General features: G+C 59.1%; 1 protein-coding gene across 17 annotated transcripts in view; it reads right to left on the bottom strand.

The window, feature by feature from the left end:
- Positions 1-260: 260 nt before the first annotated feature.
- Positions 261-20,530, bottom strand: part of CABIN1 (calcineurin binding protein 1) — a 166,015-nt gene continuing 145,745 nt past the window's right edge. For 11 of the 17 annotated variants that reach the window (XM_016939804.4, XM_016939808.4, XM_063808359.1 and 8 more), the window contains 8 exons: positions 14,337-14,500; positions 13,275-13,371; positions 11,576-12,250; positions 10,368-10,442; positions 6,904-7,186; positions 2,614-2,778; positions 1,072-1,385; positions 261-836 (listed from right to left, as the gene is read on the bottom strand). In XM_016939804.4, coding sequence (XP_016795293.3) covers positions 693-836; positions 1,072-1,385; positions 2,614-2,778; positions 6,904-7,186; positions 10,368-10,442; positions 11,576-12,250; positions 13,275-13,371; positions 14,337-14,500 — 1,917 coding nt within the window. In that variant the 3' untranslated portion in view covers positions 261-692. The remainder of the gene's footprint in view (positions 837-1,071; positions 1,386-2,613; positions 2,779-6,903; positions 7,187-10,367; positions 10,443-11,575; positions 12,251-13,274; positions 13,372-14,336; positions 14,501-20,530) is intronic. The other 6 variants (XM_063808360.1, XM_063808362.1, XM_063808363.1 and 3 more) reach the window with 1 other exon arrangement.

Raw genomic sequence — 20,530 nt, 5'->3', positions numbered from 1 at the left:
ACTCCCCTTTGAAGCCTGGCTCCAGCTGCACTAGAGGCGTCTGCCTGGCCCAGCCCCGAGTCAGCTCTCTCCTTATCCCACTGGGCACCCCCAGCCGCTGCTTTGGTTGCCTGGCTGGTCCCTGAGATGCTGGAGAAGGAGGGGGGCTAGGCCCTGCCCTATGGACTATGGCAGTAAAGGCCCAGAATCCCTGGGGACAGCAACTCTCCGCCCGAGACTCTGCCAGATTGCCCCCTAGAGGTGAGCAAAGAGGCAAAGACAACTGTTCCATCTTTATTAGAAAAGCAACCAAAAAAAGGGTGAGGGGTGAGCCTGGCCCTAAAGGACCCCTCCACTGTGACACAGGCAGAGCCGGCTCATCCCGGCGTCGAGGGGTGGATATGGCCAGCTGGGTGTGGGCAGATTTACAAAGTCAACACTTCATAGAAAAGGATGCCGCCTGGCGTGCAGATGGCGACCAATCCACCTTCACATGGCTAAGGCGGGCCCCTCCTCCTCTGGGCTCCCATGCGGTGTGGACAGCCTGACCTGGGTACAGGGAGGATGCCATGAGGAGGTGGGCTGGGCAGGCCTGGGGGCTGTGTGGGGAGTGGCATCCATGTGGGCCTCTGGTCCTGCCCAGGGTCCTGCCCAGGGGAAATTCCAGGCCTGGCTGGTCCCCTGGGGCGTGGCGGTGGGGCTGCAGTGGCCCCTCAAATGTCCATGTAGTCGTCGTCCTCGTCTGTCTCGCTCTCCAGCGAGGACTCCTGGCTGGATGTCTCCAGGACCTCCAGGGCTGGCTGGCATAGGCTCTCCTTCCTCACGTTGGCAGCAGACTGGGCAGAAAGGATGGCTGACTGCGGAGAGGGCCGGGCGGGGCACTGGTCAAGGATGGCTGGGCTCTGCCCCAAGCCCCTCTGCCACCTTCACCCCTGCCCCAGGCCCCCCTCCCACCCTCACCCCTGCCCCAGGCCCCTATGCCATCCTCACCCACACCCCAGGCCCTCCTGCCACCCCCACCCCCACCCTAGGCCCCCTTTGTAACCTATGCCTCCCACCCACACATGGCTCCAGCCCAGCCCCTGAGGTCACCTTCAGCTTCTGCTTGGTCTCCTCCGAGATGCTGCCTTTGGGGGAGAGCAGGGTTGGGGTGGGTGGCGTGACGGTGATCTCAGGGGGGAACTTGGTGGCGGCGGAGGGGATGACCAGCTTTGGCATGTTGGGCAGGGGGCGGGACTTAGCCCGGCTGGGCTCAGGCTTGCCTGGGTGACCCTCTGGTGGCTGGGCACTCCCACTGCTGGGGGCCTTGGAGCTGGCAGCTGTTGAGGGAGAGCTCAGGGGCTGAGTCTCACTCGCAGCCTCCTGAGCCTCCCCATCCCTTCTCGGTTCAGGCCTCAGTTTCCCCTCTGGAAGACAAAGGTACCAAGAGCACCTCCTGCCTGCTGCATCACACAGTGAGCACTTTATCTCGCCCCCACCCACTCCCCCCAGGTCCTGGGCCTTTATGCTGTGTAGTTTGTGCTGGCTGGCAGGCTCCAAGGCTTCTACCCTGGGCAAATACTTGGCTCAGGCCTGCAGGGACCCAACTCTGGCTCTGAGCTGTGGGGTGCTGGGACTGTGAACCTTACCCAGTAACACCATGAACTCAAAGCCCAGGACCTGAGACTCCCTGAGCCTTGCTGGGTTCTATAAGACCTCCAGGCATCATGCTTGCATGAACTGTCGTATTTCCACAACCATCCTAGGATGCATGTCCTATTGGTGTCTATGCCCCAGGGAGGACACTGAAGCCCAGAGCTGGTCGCTCAGCCAGGCATGGTCACTGAGCTGGCCCCAGGGCATCCACTTTCGCCTCATCCTCCAGGGGGAGCAAGGGGCTGAGTTTGCCCAGAGCCTGAAGGCTGGGCCAGTTGCAGGCCTGGCAGCCTCTAGGGAGCTGCACGAGCTGGGAGGACCCAGCTGGCCTGGCTCGTCTCCACATTCCTCTGCAGCCCCATGGCTTTAAAAGGAATGGGGTTTACACAGAGCCCATGCCTGGCCCCCAGGGGCTGGCGCCAGGTCCTGCCATCCCGAGTGGTCTGTGGGAGGCCCAGGCCAGGAGGAGTCCCCAAGGGGCCTGGCTGGTTGGGGCAGCTGGTGGGAACAGGCCGGACTGAGGCCAGGGCTAGAATCTGACGTGGCTGTCGACGGGGACGCCTGCTTGGCCCAGCCCAACCTGTCCACCCTTCTGCCTGCTGCTGATGTCCCTCAAGTGTCTGTCACCAGGCCCATGCTCCACCCTGTCCATGCCTACTCCTCTTTCCCCACTCTGGGCTCAGCCTGGGTTCTGCAGTGGGCCCAAGCAGGCCGCCTGCCCTCGCTAGTACCCCTCCGTGATGCCAGGGGTGGAATAAGCCTCTGGGGTCCGTCTCTACCCAGCCCCTGACACAATGGGCCATGCGTTAAACTCTTCAGCCTGGGCCTCTCCCTTGGCTCCCCTGTCCAGCCTGCACTACCCCCATTTCCTCCCCATCTCATTCCATGGGGCATCCCCAGGCCCTGCCCTTCAAGGCCAGGCCGGGAAACCCACCCTGGCTGCCAGCTGTGAGGCAGCCTCCTGGGGGCTGGTGCTGGGCTGCTCCCAACTCGCCTTACCCTGGCTGCAGGTGGGCTCAGCGCCTGTGCCCAGGGCAGCCTCTGCCGGCCAGCAGTGTGGCTCTGCCGGGGAACTTGTGGGGGCCATCTTCACCTGCGGACTGTGCCGTGGCTCCTGAGGCGGGAAGCTGGTGCCCTCTGCCACTCTCGCCAGCTCTTCTCCCTCTGTGGGGACATGGGCTCACTGCAGGTAATGGACTCATCCACCCCGCAGGCTCCAACGCATCTGTGTCAGGTCCTATGGGCCCAGGCTGTGCCCTGGGACACTGCGCAGGGGAGTGTGGCCAATGCTGGGGTCCTGGCTGAGGCAGCCCAGGTTGGTGCTGCCAAGAATCCACTCACCACCCAAGAGGACACTGGTAGGGGCTGGCTCCCCACCCCCAGAGGGCTCCTCCGCCTCCCGAGAGGGCTATACACCTGACCCAGTGGGGCCACACCTGAGTCTTCGAGGCCCAGCCTCTCTAAGATCCCATCACAAGGCAGTGAGAGGGGATGGGGGGGCAGTGTCCACTCTCCCTCCAGCTCACATAAGCAGCATTCAGAAACGAGGTCAGGACCAAAATCCAAACAACCCAACTAAGACCAAAGTAGACGCTGGCACTATGGCTCCTGCCCAGCCAGCCACACCTTCCCTGGCCTGAGGCAGGGGCCAGGAATTGGGCTCAGTTGGGCCAAGGCCGGGATGGGCCTGAGGGGCAAATGCTGTGCCCGTGGCTGCTGGCCAGGTGACTACTCAGCATCGGTCCCCGGTTCCCAGGCCTCCAGGCCCTCACTTCCCTTGCTGCTCCCCACCTTCTCACTCAGGTCTGGACTCTCCCACCACACTGGTCATCAACCACTGCCTTTCCAGCCACCCCACCGCCTCCCCATCCCGCTCCTCTGCCAGGAGGCCCTCCGTCCTCTCCAGCAGGGGGAGCCAGCTCCCCTCCTTGGTCAGCAGGAGTGACAGCTCCCGGTACAAAGCTGGGGCCAGCAGGCGACTGCTGGACTAGGCAGAGGCCTCAGCGGCCATGGCCATCCCCATCCAGCTGCTCTGCCTGAGGCTCCTGCCCCAGGCTGGCTGAGGCCTTGTCTCAAGCCTCCACCCCCTCGCCCCCTGCCCCCAGTGTCATTCAACAGTTCCATCCTGGCAAAAGGCCATTTAATTTGGTTTTGGGAATGGGAATAGAAAAGGATCAACTCTCCAGGCTGAAGAAGGTATGCTAGGAAACAGATCCTCTTTCTTAGATCTAACAGAGGAAAGAAGGACATGAATTACAGCTTTGGCCTGCTTGATGGTGGGACAGGCAGGCAGAGGGAAGGCAGGCAGTCTCTAGCCCCCTACTCCGCTACCCCTGGCCCTGGCATCCACCAGGCCTTCCCACACCCCAGGGAGGTGTGTGTGGCCTACAGAGATCTCAGTTGCTGCTGAGATTAGGTTATAAAAGACACCGTGGCTTCCTCTGTGTTCTCTCGGTGGGGTCAATGGCTCTGGGGAGAACCAGTCACCACGATCCGGGGACACTCAGCTGTTTATAGAAAGGCCCACAGGAGGAGCTGAGGCCTCTGGCCAATAACCAGTGAGGACCTGAGGCTGCCAACACCCCAAGGGAGCTCAGATGCACTGATGATAGCTTGATTGCAACCACGTGGGAGACCCTGAGCCAACTTTACCCCACAAAGCCACTGTAAATTCCTGATCCTCAAAAACTACAAGACGAGAGCATGAGACTGGTACAAGGCAAGACAGCCCCAGGCAGAGGGACAGGAGAGCTGGGTCTTCGTGGGAGTAAGTCAGCTACCAACACTGACCAACTGATTACGGCACTGGGCTCCCATCACCCCCACACCTTGACGTCACCATCCTCAGGCGGGGTATGGTGGTTCACACCTGTAATCCCAGCACTTTGGGAGGCTGAGGCGAGTGGATCTCCTGAGCCCAGGAGTTTAAGACCAGCTTGGGCAACATGGTGAAACCCCATCTCTACAAAAAATACAAAAATTAGCCAGGCGTAGTGGCCCATGCTTGTAGTCTCAGCTACTTGGGAGGCTGAGGTAGGAGGATCACCTGAGCCCAGGGAGGTTGAAGCTGCAGTGAGCCGTGATCGCACTGCTGCACTCCAGCCTGGGCAACAGAGTGAGGAAAACAAACAGGCCAGGCTTGGTGGCTCATTCCTGTAATCCCAGCACTTTGGGAGGCTGAGGCAGGCGGATCACCTGAGGTCAGGAGTTCAAGACCAGCCTGGCCAACATGTGGAAACCCTGTCTCCACTAAAAATAAAAAATAAAAATTAAAAAAAAACCCAAAAACCCATACCAAGTCTCTGCTTAACACCAAGCAGCATTCCAAATCCTGCAGTGCTATTATCTTCATCTTATCCATTTTATGCAGGAAACTGAGGCAGAAAGAAGAAAAGGGATGGCCAAGGTCACATGCTGGTAGAACCACTGCAGTTCGTTTTTTTTAGATGGAGTCTAGCTCTGTCGCCCAGGCTGGAGTGCAGTGGCATGATGTCAGCTCATTGCAACCTCTGCCTCCTGGGTTCAAGCGATTCTCCTGCTTCAGCCTCCCGAGTAGGTGGGATTACAGGTACCCACCACCACACCCAGCTAATTTTTGTATTTTTAGTAGAGATGGGGTTTCACCATGTTGGCCAGGATGGTCTCCATCTCTTGACCTCGTGATCCACCCACCTCGGCCTCCCACTGTGCTGGGATTACAGGCGTGAGCCACCGCGCCTGGCCAGCACTACACTTCTTTTACGGCTCTTTGTCCTGAAGCCTTCACAGGCTCCTCTGGGAACAAATGGCCACAGGTTCTGACCCAAAGGGAAGTAATTCTTTGTCTCACAGGGCCACGACCAGTGCAACCGAGGCTGACTGGGCTAGAGGATGCCTACATGTTCACAATCCTCAAAGCAGTGTGGATGGCATCAGGTGAAAACATCAGCACCTGCTTGCTGCTTGAGCCACCGTGGGAAAGAGCTGAGGAAGACTTCTCAACTCAACCTCCACTCAGGCACACAGTCTGTGGGGGCTCTTAGGCCTGCCTTCTGCTGGGCACTTCTGCAGAGTGGCTGTCTCGTTTTTCAGATGGGTAGGAAATTCAACTGGGAAGACAGGTGAGCCTCCAGGGGTGACACAGGCTGTGGGTCAGTGCAGGGTCTGCGGCAAGGAAACAGGCTGGGTCCTTGAGGCAGGGAGGGAGAAGCAGGGGAGGGCCTGAAAGGGAGGGTTGGGGAAACTGGTCCATCGCTGGATGTCCCCAGGGGCACAGGGAACCCTCTGACCACGCTGGTCTCTCCTGGGGCCCCACCAGCTGGGGAGACAAATTAGTTAGGGAATATCCCTGTCCTATTATAGGGCCTTCAGAGCCTGGCCACATGGTCCTAGAGTCCTGGGAACCAACAGGGAAGGGCCCCCTGTCCTGGGTGGCAAGTGGAACCTGGCCCAGGCCTGAGCTGAACCCAGTCTGGCAGAATTGCAGCTGCCAGAGCTGCTGGTGTCAGGACCAGCGAGGGGGATGGTGCCTTGTCTACTCCCCTCTCACTCACTGGCTATAGCAGTGCTGCCTCTACATCCCCTCCCCAAAGGAAGGATCTGTGGCTTAGCTGTCTGCAGACTGCCATTCCAATGGATCCTGGGTTTTAGAAGGAACAGGAGCTTTCACCGATGAGGCCAGCAGGGCCCTCTACTGCCCGCACCTTTGTCCTCTCTGTTTTCCTTCACAAGCCCCCTGACCTGCCCCTGCCCTCATCCTGGCTGGCTTCTGTCTTGCCCATGAGGCAAGATGGGGTTTGAGCAGATCTGCTGGCCCCACACCCAGTAGGGCCTGGTACCCAGGAACTGCTCACAGGTAACTGAGGCCGGATACCAGTGGCCTTGCAGCATGCTGAAGGTCAGGACCCCTCCCAGTGCCCTGAGGGAGGCCTGGTGTGGGCTAGTATCCTTTTCCTACCTGACCAAGCCATCCTTCCTACTTACTATAAGGCTTTGTGGGGAGGAAACAGTAGCAAACACGTCCGTGATGGTGTTTGCTCCCTCCCTCCTCACCACCTCCTTTCACAGACAGGGAGACTGAGGCACCCAGGGTTAGGTTAAGAGTGGTAGATGTAGGATGTGCTGACCAGGGCCACCGAGGCTGCCAGTGACTGCTGAGTGGACCCGCGGTCACCTGCCCCGCCACCCTGTGGGATCGACTGGGCGGGAGGGCACTGCTTGCCTCCCTTACCCATACTCACACTCTCCCCGCAGGGAGGACTTGATGGTGGCAGGGGCCTGGGCCCAGCTCTGGACTGGGATGGGACTCACCTGGGCCCAGAGAGGCCATGCTGGGGGTAGCTTCAGGCCTGTGTGGCCGGGGAGGCCCAGGGTCCTTGGACTGGTCCAGGGTGGAAGCTGATGCTGACGGAGGGCAGGTGATACTAGTTGTGGCGGCAGCTAGTGCAGGGCGAGGCTTGGTGTGAGCATCACTGGGCCGCTGGACAGAGTCAGCTGGCACAGGGTCAGGGGCTGTGGGCACCACTGTCACAGGAAAGAAGTTCTCTCGGCTGTCTTTGGGGTGCTTTGGAGTGGTGGGGGTGTCCCCCGAGGCCTGTGAGACAAACAAGAGGTGAGAAAGGCTGGCTAGGCAGCCCTGAGCCCACGCTGCTCTGCCCGCCAGCCGACCAGTGCTGTCCCACAGGACATCCTGTGCGCCTGGGGCTGCCAACACTGCCCATATGGCACCACTGAGCCCCCACAATGCTGCCAACAAGGTCCATCAGAGAGGCACCCCATCAGGATCCTGCTGATGCTAGGACACAGCTGGAGACCCAGAACCCCTCCCTGGGAGAATGTCCAGGCCGTACTGGTGGGGACTCAGTGGAAGGACCTCCAGCTGGCCTTGCCCTCACACCACAGGGCGCCAGTCTGGGAGGAGTATGTCCTGCAGGACCCTAGGCATGGGTGCAGCTCCCAACCCAGGGAATGCAGGAACAGGTGGTCAGTCTTGGAGGGTGACTTCCCAATGGCCACTCATGGGAGAGTCCTGAGGGAGCTAGTGGGATGCTGCAAGAGTTTGCTTCCTGGGCTTGATACCACAACCCACTGTGACCTACTGCCACGGCACCCAGTGCTGCCCCCAGCTTGGCCTCTCCCTGCAGCCTGGCCTTGGCAACTGCTCCCACCATGGGCCTGCGATTTCCAGGTGAGCCGGGCCCTAGGGGCCTCCGAGTCTTCATCCACACAATTCCCTCTGCCACGAGGCCCTTTTGGGGCTCTTTTCACAGGGCTACTTTTGCTCCCACCCCCAGCCAGCCCTCCTGGGACAGGTGTGAAGGCTCCAGTGCCCTGACAGTATGTCTTGAGGTGATGTGAGGCAGCCCTGAGGCAGCCTCTCACAGCTGAGCAGAGGAGTGGGTCCACCCTTCAACCCTCCCCAGCACCAGGCTGACTGTACTGTGGGAGCTGGCCCACATGGGGCTGACAGCACCCCCACCCCCTCGAGTGTGGGAGAGTCACACGCCTGCAGGTAGGTACCTCAGTGCATGGGGGCGGGGGGGCAGTTTGCTACCACCGATGACCCTGTCTCTTCTGACATTGGTTTTGCTAAAATGCCCTGTTCCTCAATTCCACATGGTTCAGGACGGGCCCCTGTGGACTCTGCCACATACTGGGTGTCTGGGATGTGCCCCAGGCCGGTGCTCTGGGGCCCAGCCTTGTCCTGTGGGCAGCCCATCCTGTGGGAGTGCGGGGCAGGAGGACAGACCTGTCTCTCGGGCCCTGCGGGCCTGCGGCAATACCAGTGGTGGTGTAGCAGCCTAGCTGGCAGCGTGAGCAGACACGCTGGAGGAAGGTGAGTGCAGTGTCCCTGTGCTCGCTCAGGAGCGGGCCTCAGCCGTGGGCACTGAGCCTCTAATTATGTCCAGAGCACCCTCCAGGCGGGTTCAGGGCTGCCATGGCAACAAGGACATGCCGTGAGCAAAATGGACACTCCCTGAGGGGCGGGAGCTATGGGCTCTGATGGCAGGAAATGGCCTCCAAGATTGGGCTTAAGGGAGGAGAGAACCAGAGGATGGCAGCCAGCCCCTACAGTGGCATCTTCTCTGGGCCCAGGGTAAGAATCCTAGGTAGGAAACGCAAATCTGCCCACGGCAGATACCAAAGCGCCCCCACCGCACCAGGGTCTGGGAAGCAGGCAGGTAGGTCTGAGGGTCATTAGGGCCTCCTCCCTGCCACTCCCCTCCACACACTGGGAGGGGACTGCTGGGGCCTGGCCTGGCGTCGCCCAGCAGCAGGCAACCTGAAAGGTAAGGACCTGGGTCCCCTGGCTCTGGCCACCCCCATAACCCAGGCTGTGTCTTCCTAGGTCTCTGACGGAAATCTCTGCTCACCCAGCCCTCAGGGGCCCCAATATGCATGTGCCTCGGCAAAATGGGGTCTGGCCCAGCCCTGGCTCCTGCCAACTCAGTACCCCTTTCTTCTCACGCTACAGTGTGGGGTTGTGGGGGGGTTTCCTGTGTGGGTCTATCTTTTAAGGACGTCAAAAGCAGAAACAGCCCTCCTGTCTCCTGAGTGGTCACCACTCCCATGTCCACCTGCTCCACCTGGGCCAGTGGAGGAGGCAGGGGCACCCTGGTGGACCTGGGCCTGGGCCTGCGCCCAGCACTGGGGCCCAGACAGCTGTGCTATGCACTCTGCCTAGCTGGACAATGAAATGGTGGGGACTGCTGGGGGTTGGGGCACTCCCTGTCAAGGACTCTGGCCCTTAGCTGGGGACCAGGCCCACCTACTCCCCACAGCATGCCTCGTCTGGCCCACAGCCTGCTTGGTCAAAGCTGAACCTCGCGGGCTTCCGCAGACGTAATAGCCCAGGCAGGTGGTGGGGGCCTGAGGCTCCATTCCACTGAGAAGGAAGCCCGTCTGGACCCCAAAGGCAGCTACCAGCCCTCTGCTAGGGGACCTGGAACAAAGGGACCTGGGACGAGGCTACCGGGGGCATCGGGACACCCCTGGGGACAAAAGACTGCACCTACTCAAATGGCATGCCACCTACCCTCTGGCTTGGAGGCTTATGTTTTAGACAGGGCACACCTGCTCTCCCTGCCTGCCATGTCTGCCCCTCCCTGCCACATCCTCTTGTTGAATTCTGATCCCAGCCCTCCCACCTCTAGCTTGGGGTCCTCCCAGGAGGGGCCTCCCCAACTCCCTACTCCCTGCCATATCTTGGACCCCGCCCTCCCTCCCCAGCCCTGGCCTGGACCTTGCACCAACCCCATCTTCCCTACTCAGGAGTGTTGCTGCCTTGCTTCCTCCCTGCTTAATAAACTCCAGGACTCCTGCCTACCCTGTCTTAGGACACCTTGCTCCCTACAAGTCCTCCCCTGGGGCGGTGGGGTGGGGGGCAGTCCCTGTATAGGCTGCATCTCCACCTTCCCCTGCCACCTGGCTCCTAACCAGACTGGCTCTAACATTGCTGCTTCTACTTCTGTTCCAAACGGAATGACCTTCCCAGTTGAGGTCAGCTGGCTAGGGGCCATCCTCCTTGTTACAGAAAAGGTGGCTGAGGTGAGGGGACCCCTCAGCATGTCTGAACTGGGGTCTGGGCCCTGTCAAGTTCCTGCCCACTATGGCCACGGGCTGGAGGCTCAGCTGCCCCCTGCTCATCTCCCCTCAGCCCAAGCTGACCACAAGAACAGTCCCAAGAGTGGATCTGCTTCTCAGCCTGCATCCTAGGGCCTTGATATGGAGCAGGCTCCGCAAGATGAGGCTGGCACAGGCTAAATTGGGCTTACCTGTCTCTGGGCGGCAGCCCCAAGATGGACCTGGCAGAACTTCACAGCCTGCTCCAGCGCAGCCTCCTCATCCACCTTAACAGGGAGATGCTGGAGGTCAGGGGGCGCAGGCCATTGTGGTTAGCCTCCCCCAGCCCTGTCTGTGTATGTAGCACAGACCAGCCTAGGTAGGGGGCATGCCCTGTGGCTCGGGTGCCCCCCACCACCCCAGACTCTGCTGAATAGCCAGCCGTCCCCACTGCTGTCCGCATCTAGACCCCTACCTCCCAGCTCTTCGTGGGTAGCAGGGGCAGATGCCCATCCATCTCCCAGGTGGGGGTGCCTGCTCAGGTGCCACACCACCAGGTACTGGTGCCAGAACTGGACCCAGCTGTTCCTCTGAGCCCATCTGGCTATACCAAGTTCATTTCTATGGCTGAGTTACTTACATCCTCACAAGCTGAGGCTGGCAGGCAGACTCAAGGGCTCCAACCAAGCCTTCAAATTCAGCTGAGGCTCAGTTGCTAGGGGAAGAGGGGAGTCTTCTGAGCTAGAACCTGCCCCTTAAGTGGGCAGGATGGAGGGGCATGATTACAGTGGGAGAGGCCTTTCGGAATCCCAGGCCTGATGGTGATAGCCCCATGCTGTGTCAAGTGTGTCTAGGGATTCAGTGCCCAAGGTCCATATGATATGGGGCAGTTGGGGGTAGGATGCACTGCAAACTGACATGATTAGAGAGAATACTGTATGTCAGGGATGGTCATCCCATCTGAACCAGTCACTAAAGTTTTGGAGATTCTTCCTATGAGAATAATTTTAAATGGAGAAAAAGGAAAGTGCTTGATACATTAAAATAAAATGTTTAAAAAAAGAAGGCAAAATGACAAGGGGATCTCTGGTCACTGCAGCCATCTTTAGATGACAGCCACAGAAGTCTTGAAGGAAATGCCCTAAGATGTACCCAGAGGCCCAGCGCAGCGGTGGGAGCAGCGGTCCAGACTCCCCGCGCTGGTTGTGATAAGGTTTCTGTGACGGGCTCTCACTTCCTTCCAGGTTGAATGTTGACTTTTTAAAGCTCATTGCAGAAAGTGAACAGCAGGGATGGTGTGGGAACAACACCTAAAACCCTCCCCAAGGGCAGGCCCGGGAGACCCTCCTTGAGGATAGAAAGGCAAGAGTGGGGATGCTGCCAGCAGACTAGTGCCCCCAGGCCTCTGCCTGCCACCCACCTGCTTGATGAGCATGTAGGTCTCCGACATGATCCTCTCCACACGGCCCAGGTCATAGGCCACACCCTTCTGGCCCTGCTGCCACACACGGTAGGCATCCAGCAGAAGTGTCTTGCCTGACTCCGTGTCCTCCAGGAGCTTCCTCTTGCGGCTGAGCCGGGAGAGCGGCTCCTCCGGGTGGCCCCCTGCCCTGGTCCCTGTGGTGGTGGCGGGGGCGGGGGCGGGGGCTGGCTGGGCTGGGGTGAGTGGGGTGGGCTGCTGCCGGGCACTGATGCTCAGCTCCTCCAGGGACAGCTCAGTGGGCCGGCTCTCGGGGCCCCGGTCCCTTGCGGGGCGACCTGGCAGCAGGGGCGGTGTCTGCTCCAAGTCTGAGTGGCAAACAGTGGCCTCACTCGTGTCCATGGGCTCAGTGGGCCCTGCCCGTGGGCTCTCCTTATCCTTCCGCTCCCCGCTTTGGTCTGCACTGTCTCCTGCATCCATGGCCACAGGCCGGTGGTTGAGGAGGCCCACTTTGCCCCCTGGCTCAGGCCCTGGCCCTGAGCCATCAGCCAGAGGGGGCTTCTTCGGCTGGGGGAGGCCCTCCTGGCCATCCTCAGGACTGGCCTTGTGTGAGACATCGGTGGTCATCCTGGCTCCGGGGAGGCCACAGACCTTGGGCCCTGGGCGTTCTGACCCCTACAAAGAAACCAAAGGTAAGAAGCTGTGTCGTTGGTGTCTCCACTGCAATGACTCATGAGGTGGGCCCTCTGGGGGCTGGTGAGCCCAACCTGGGCCTCTCCCACCTGACATCTGTGTGGCTCCGGACATCTGCCAGCTGGCCAGGGCTGTGTCTCAGTTATCAGAGAAGGACACTGGGCCCAGAGACCTGCCTGAGAAAGGCCTTCCCTCCTCTGCACCTCTGGCTACCCCACCACACTCTCCCAGGTAGCAAGGGGCTGACGGGACTCTGGAGGTGGCACTGCTCCTGAATAACAGGCCTGGGCTGAGCTGGGGCAGCATTGCCCAGCTCCCCTTTGACTCCATGACGTGAACTCCGGGCAGCTCTGGGCATTTTATGGGAGGGGACCTGCCCAGGGCCACCAAGCATGTTTGCTGCAGAGCCAAGTCTTCCTGGCCCTTAATGCACGAGGCCTGGGGTGGGGGGCTGGCAAGGACTCCTCCCCAACAGCCTCAAGTTGATGCCCTGTACCAAGCCACAGCCAGCCCTACCAGGCATAAGCTTTGGAGGCAGTCCTGGCTCAACTCCCAACAGCCCCACCTCGTAGGCTGGCTGCTTAACCCCCCTGGCCTCCTCCAAGTGCTCAGCTGTGAGAAGGAGGTACTGCTGCACCTGCCTCAAGGCTGAAAAGGGACGATGCACACACATGGTGTTCTCATAGGCCTTGGTCAGCCTGCCAGGGAGAGGGCTTGGGACCCCGCCCTGGGTGGTGCAGCCCTTGGGGAGCTCAGTTTCATGGAGTCACTATGGCTCTTACTAATCACCAAGTGCATCCATGACTCACTGAATTCACGTGCATTCATTACCACGGCTGACCTTCCCTGCCTAGGAAGAGACAGGATGGGTGCTACCTCACAGATGGGGACCCTTAGGCACATCCTGCCTAAGGGTATGCAAATAGAGGGATCGGGCCCACCACCTGGGAAGGGCTTGGAAGCGTGTTCATGGGCCGTGGAGGAGAGGAGGACATAGGTGGCATACCTCTGCGAGCTCGCTCAGCGTGTCTTCGAGCACCTTCACAGTGAGGATGAAGGCCCGCTGCGCCAGGACCTGGCGGTCAGCATCTCGCAGATACTTCCTGCGGTCATACAGGGGTAGTCAGAGAGGACAGGAGGGCATCTGACACCACATGGCACTGCTGGATGGTGGCCACTGCCCATCCCTGCCTTGAGGATGCCTGTTTGTTCCTCAGTGTTCCACCTAACCACCTGTTGGGGCTGCTCCCCTAGAAGCTTCCCCTGAGCTCCCTCTATCCAGAGCCAGTAGGCCTCTGACCCGGCACCAGCCTGTTGCCCTTAGGCCCTCTGCAGTGGGCCCACCCTGTGTGCTGTGCTCAGCAGCCTATAGCTGCTCCCTCAGGTCTGGCTCCAGGGTGCCCCAGGCCCCAGCTGGAGGCCCCTGAACTCCTGGCACATCGCCTGGCAAATGGTAGGTGAGTGAGACAGCCAGAGGGTGAGACAGTGCAGGCATGGGAGGAGGCCCAGTCCAGCTGACGGGGTGAGGCCTCCAGGCCAGGCCCATCTACATCTCAGCTGCGTCTCTTCCAGGATCCCCCCAACACCCCCTGTAAATGGCAGCTGTAACAGATGGCTCTGTTGTCTGTCCTGCCCTTTCTGGCAGAGAGCTCCCTGTTTACCACTGAGGCCCAGGCACCCCTGTCGCTCACCCCACTGTTACTGGCCTTTGTCTGGGGAACCACAGCTATCTTCTGAACATCTGTTTTCCCTACAACCTGACAGCACCCCGAGAGCCCTGAGTTGGGGGAAGCAGGAGGAAAGGAAAGGCTGGGTAGTCCAGAGTCTCAACGTGGAACCAGGATCAGTGGGGACAGGCTGTGTCTGCCCTAGGGTGCCTGGGGGTGGGAAGTGTTGTTTAGGTTCTAGACACTGGGACAGAGAGGCCCCCAAGGAGAATGAAGAGCTGGTCCAGGCTCCCAGCCAGTGGTCCTCACAGCTGGGCCAGAGCAGTGGAGAGGCTTCCTGGGGTGTGTGTGCCCCTGACCCACACAGCATGCCAGGCTGTGTCCAGGGTGGCTGCACTCACTTGCCCTGGTCTGGGGTCCGCTGAAGCATGGAGGACACCTTCAGCAGGGTGCTGTGGTCCCGCAGCTGGGCCAGCACCTTGAGCAGCAGCACGATGGAGCGGTTCATGTGCCAGGCAAAGCTGCCCGGCCGGTCAATCTCGTCCACGGGGATCCGCCAGATGCCCTGTGGGATGGATGGCACAGGTGTGTGAGGGGGGTGGTTGTGGCAGGAGCCTCGGGGACACCCTGTCTGGTATCCCCTGGAAACTGCCACAGTGCCAAAGGGGACACTGCCCAGCCAGGGGCTTCTTGGACCCCTCTCACTGTCCCAAGGAGACAGAAGTGTATCCCCACCCCCTTCCTTCTTATGAGTGGCAGCAAATGACAGACAGACCCACTGCTCTGCAGCCTCCTCTTTTGTATGGCTGCATCTCATATGTTTGCTGGACCTGTCCCCTATGGGATGCACTCAGGTGGGGCCTGATCAAACGTGAGGACAGACAGTGAGAGGCCCAGTATGTACACCTCCCTGCACAGGTGCTTACCCAGCCACCAGACCATTTGTTAGAGGTGGAACTGCTGAGTCAAAGCAGGCTGCAGGGAAGCTCTGGCTAGGCTCTGCCCTCACCCACTCTCTCCAGCAGTGCCCAGAGAATCATCTGCAGCTCCTGGGATGCCTGGGGTCCCCCCTCCCTCTTCCCACTTCTTGCCATCCTACCCCACTCCTCTTTGAAGTCTTAACCAGGGCAAAGTTGACTTTGGGGAGCACCCCCCATCATCTCCCTTGGTCCTTGCTTTACCTGCTGCAGCACTGGGCACCCCCTACCTATCACTAGCTCCAGGGTCTGGTTCCCTGCAGTGTCCTAGTGACCAGCATGGCATCTGACACCTACTCGGGGTCCAGGCAGGGTGTGGGGAAAGCAGGGAGTGAGTGATGAGGAAACAGGCATTAAGGAGGCCCATCTCTGGGGTGGGACCTCAGGGGCCTGGAATAAGTGAACTGGCTCCCAGATGGGTCCCTGCAGCCAACACGCTGAAGAAACTGCTGCCCAGAATGGACCAAGGTTATGAGTGACATCGCTTTCTCCTTGGCATGGGGCCTGGCCCACATCATGCTGCAGTACAGGATTCTGGGGACTTGGGCCCCCAGCTACAGGAACCACTGCAGGATGTCTAGGTGGTACCCCTCTCAGGGCCCTGTCCCTGTGGGTCCTTGCTGATTATCCACAGTATCTGTACACAGGTGTGGGCCCACCCTGCTCTAGCAGCCCTGGGAGGGAAGCCAGGGCACCTCCAGCCCTGAGCTGTTAAGGCCTGAGAGGAGTTTAAAACTCACAGCCTTGAGACCCTGTGGCCTCTACACTGGCTCCTGTTGTGACATGGAGGGTCCACCCGCAGGCTGGGGGACTATGTGGAGGCCAGCAGCCACCTTCTACCTCCTGGCAGTGCCTGAAAAGGACAAAACCAGGGTACTGAGGCTATCCACATCCAGGGCAGCAAATATCAATGCTGCATCTTCCTACCATGCAGATGTGGATCCTGAAGCAGCTTATGAAAAGACACCTGCTTTCCAACAGACAGGGTCTATCTACAGTAGGCACCAGAGTGGGCAGACACTGTCTCCTGGGTCTCCATCCGCTGTGCTGCAGCAGTGCGTCCCGCTGAAGACCCTCCCATCCTTGCACCTCCCAGGGCACATAGACACCAACAGACACACCCGTGAGGACGGGTCTAGTTTGCATCACACACACCAGCACAGTTTGGATCCCTATCTCCTTTCCATTTCCTTTCGTAACATAACACTGCTGATTTCAGAAAGGATGGAAGACCAAACAAATCAGGCAGTGAGTCCATGGAAAATCAGAAGGGAACCATAGACACCGCCGCCCGCTTGGCCACCCCCATACTATCGTGACTCTCAAAACTTCCCCAGCCAGCCCTGAGAGGCTTGAAAGGCAGCATTTTACATTTGCATGTGCTCTGGTTTCATTCTGGCATCTTGCTTGGCCTTTTTCTGGTAACAGTGTGCTGAAGGGCACGTTTCCCGGGCAGGGTCAGGCCAGCTAGTGTGCCCTTGTTCATCTCTTTACTGTATCTTCATTCACATGCCCCAGTATGGGGACTCCTATGTTTATTTACCTTGCACTGGGCACTATTCCCAGAAGCCCCTTCTGTTGTGGGCTTGTCCTTTCCCTGCCCCCAGGATTGGCCCCCTTGCCTGCTCGGCCAGGCCTGAGACCCACCACCAGCCATGGGAATTCAGCCAGCAGATGGGCCCCAGGATCCCAGTCAGGCTTCCCCTCCTAATGAGAGCCTTTAGGAATAACCCCTCTTCTCTGTGGCCTGGGGCGGTGTGCAGATGGACATACCTCCCGAATGGTGAGGGGACTTCCTATGGCCATGAGGCTGGCCTCCAGAGAAAGCTGGTCTGAAGAGTGAAGCCACCAGGCAGAGTCACGAGCCAGCAGGGTGGTAGCAAGCCAACTGGCTTTCTGCCTACACCAGGTGGAGCTGGGCTTCTGTGTTTGCAGCAAGAGACCCATGAGAAGGATGATACTGGCAGCCCCAGGATGACCTGGACACGGCGGTTCCCCACAGAGGGGCAGTAGCCACAGCAGCCCTCTCCCTCCACTGTCCCTCTAACACCGGGCCTGTGGAGGGCTATGAAGCTCCTAGAGAACCAAGGTGCTGAGGAGGGTCTCCTGGAGTGGGACAGGTGCAAGGGATGGCCCCTGCTTCACCTGGTTTTCCTCACCACGGCCCACACAGGAGGAAGGGGCATGGCCAGGTTCCAACTGCCACAGCAGAAGCCCCACTGCATTCAGCCCAGGGGCTCACGTTCGGGCCTCAGGGAGGGTGTGGAGAATGCGCCAGGGGTGAGCTTGGATAAAGCTAAGTCAGGGCCAGAAAAGAAGGGCATAGGCAGCAGTGACCAAGAGGCCTGGCTGAGGGCAGGTGGAGGGAGCCAGCACCAGGCCAACACCCCCACGGCATCTGAGGGAAAGGCAGAGGCAGGATCATAGATGGGCAGGGGCCATAAGTAGCAGCTGAGAGAAGCAGGGTTGCCGCGAGGAGGGTCTCCTCTGGCCCTCTCCTAGTTCTCCCTCAGCCCTGGGTCCCGCTGCTCTGGCCGTACCCCTTGCCTCGCCTCTCCCAGTTCCACAGGCACACTTGCTGTCTTCAGATTTGCCCCACTTGATTCCTGGGCCCTGGTGTCACCAGGGCTGGGTTCCCTGATGGCCACAGTGGCTGGGATAATGCTTGCTTATAGAGTTGAGGGTAGCTGGGGGTGCACACCAGTAGCCTCAGAGGACTTAAAGACACTGAGATTGTGCTTGAGGCTTCCCCTCCGTGCCAAGCATCTCTTTCCAAGCATCTCAGTCAATCCCCCAACCCTTCAGAACGGCTCTAGGCTCCTCACTGGCAGATGAGGTCACAGAGAGAGATTTTAACAATCTGAATAATTTATGAAGCCCCAGACTCTAAGCTGAGTGCCTGATACAAGTTACCAAACTCTGCCTACAGCCTTAAGACTTTGGTGGTCTTCCCTCTGCTCTTGAGGAAACAGAGCCTCAAACACTGAGTCCCATGGTAGAGTGAGCCTAGGGGTCCACAGAGGGAGGGCATGACTGCTATGATTTGGGAACCCACGAAGACTTTCCTGGGGGAACTGAGAGCTGGTTAAGTGGAGGTGGTAGGATGCTGCCGGGCCAGCCTGTGCTCTTGCCTTGTCCATTTATGAGGGGGCTGGGAAGCAGGGTGAAGTGCCTGGGGGCAGGAGGGCTGTGCAATCTTGGCAGGTGGCACCACTTCGAGGTGACAAGTGTCCCTGAAGTTATAGAACACTGCTATTCCTGGCCAACAGGCCAAGGCCATGCCCAGGCCCATGGCTCATGGCTCATGCTGTCTCCAGCACACTGTGGTCTCAGGGGAGCTTACTCCTGGAGGGGCACGGGCTCTCTTTTCTGCCAGACACAGCCTTTCACTCAGCCAGGGCCAACCCGGGGCTCGACAGCCTGATGCCACAAATTCAAACACTGTTCTGGTTCTCATTGTAAACCCCACTGCTGGCTGCTGGGTCACTGCTTGGGCCATTTTTAGTGGCACAGCCCAAGGCTGTTCTGAGGCTCCCTGAGCTGAGGGTTCCCAGCTCTATCTGTCACCTTAGCGGACCCCACCTTTCAGTCATGACTCCTTCTAGAGCTTCCTCCACTTCTAGGGCACAGGCAAAGGCTCTTCAGGAAATCAAGTGCCCCTGGAAATTCCAAGGCAAGAAAGAAGGGTAAGCAAGAGGAGCAGGCCAGTCAGAACAGTACTCAGACCCAAGGCACGAGCTTGTCACAGAGTGGACGAGGGTCAGGTGTGGGCTGAGTAGGGACATAGAGATTCATCCTATGTCTACACTGGGAGGGACAACCTGAGTATGTAATCAACTCACCCCTCATTTTCCAGAGAGGGAAACTGAGTTCAGGTGACCTGCCAAGGCTGCCTAGTGATGCAAAGTGGGACAGGACTCAGGGGCCAGACTCGCCCACCTCAAGTCTCTTCCTACACCCCTGCTTAACACTCAGAGGAACAAGAAATTGGCAGCCTCCCTGTTTTACAGATGTAGAAATGGAAGCATGGAGAATGCAGTGATGCCAGTTCACCTCGGTTTTGAAAAGGTGCCTCTTAAGACTTGCAAAGGCCCATTGCAGGGGCAGGCTGCCACTGGAATGCCTGCCTGTGGATGGGGTGGCTGGCAGGTGGCCAGTGTCTTCCACCAGCACCATGGGTGCCTCAGGGTGTCATAATTAAGTCCCTTGGGCAATGTTGCAGGAAATGGCCTCTAAGCAAGCTCTCTGCTGGCCTTTTCCAGCTGTCCCCTGCTGCCACACCCACAGGATTCAGATGCAACCCCCTGCCCCATTCTGTCATTCCCAGGGCCATGCCCAGCTGGGATGCCACGTGAGGCTCAAGCAAGAGGGCAGAAGAGGGAGGAACCATACTTGGGAGTAGCCAGAATGGCTGTGAAGGAGCTGCCTGGGCACTGCACAGGGGTGCTGAGGAAGGAACAGGCCATGAGGTGCCAGGAGCCACCTGGGAGACCCAGGGCACCTGGCCTGACAAGGGAGCAAGCAGGCAGCTGGGCAGGTGGTCATCTACTTCACACAGCAGTCTCTTTCCTCTCCAGCTCACCCAGGTTGTCCAATCCAAACTAGCCTGAGTCTGCTAGGGGCCTTCTTGGGCTTGGCCCGGCCTGGTCAGGCACTGCCTGCAGGGTTGCCCCCAGCTTCTGACGTCAGCAGCCAGTTTCAAGGGCCTGAGTCTTGAACGGGAACAGCTGCCCTGCCACAGTCCCCTGGACTCTGGGCTCCCCAGGGTGGAGCAGATGGGTGGTGCAGGCAGGAGGGCTGCATCTCTCTGGCTCACACCTATACCTCAAGGCCTTTGAGCAGAGCCTGGCCTCCTGGGAGACTCAATATCTGTGAGCCAAGATGAAATCTCAGAGAACTCCTGAAGCCCCTGGGAGGAAGAGAAGCCCACAGGCAGAGAGAGTCAGGACAGACACGGGCCCCTGGGTCCTGCCTGCAGACTGCCCAGAAAAGTAGTATTCCAGGTAAAAACCACAAATCCTGGCCTCCACATCCCTTTGCCCTTGGTGTAGCCCTAAGGTGACTCTGATTCCCAAGAGGGCAGGAAAAGTGTCTTGTCCTCCCTCATGTTCCTAGCGCCACATCCAGGCTACCCCTGAGTAGGCATTGGAGAGTTTATGCCACAGATAAATCCCTTTCAAGGATGCTGGGGAAGCCCAACTTCCCAGTGATCCAGGGTGAGGGGACAGGAGAGAGGCTGGAACAAGAAGTAATGGGCTAGGAGAGCAAGGGATGTGGGGGGTTTTTTTGAAGAAAGCCAGAAAAAAACCAGGATGCAGCTGGTGCCAGAGAAGAAGCGTCGGCCAAGCAGATGAGGAAATGGGCAGCCGAGTCAGGGGTATAGCAGTGACTCCCTCGGAGTCTTCCCCATCACCCGCAGCGTCCTGAGCGGAAAGTGGGTAATGTTAATCCTTTTAACTCAGCAAATACAGTACATGTATTTTCCCACATCACCAAAAACATCATTCAAAATGACCACAGAGCACTTCACTGCACAGTGAAGTGGGCTACTGGTGAGCATCTGGCTCTGGGACTTAAGGATTCTGATGAAGAATGCTGGGCTGAACATACTTCTCCAC

The sequence above is a fragment of the Pan troglodytes genome, chromosome 23 (assembly GCF_028858775.2).
Source record: "Pan troglodytes isolate AG18354 chromosome 23, NHGRI_mPanTro3-v2.0_pri, whole genome shotgun sequence".
Taxonomy (NCBI): Eukaryota; Metazoa; Chordata; class Mammalia; order Primates; family Hominidae; genus Pan; species Pan troglodytes.
The sequence above is the reverse complement of the archived record's forward strand: the minus strand, read 5'-3'. Positions and strand labels throughout refer to the sequence as shown.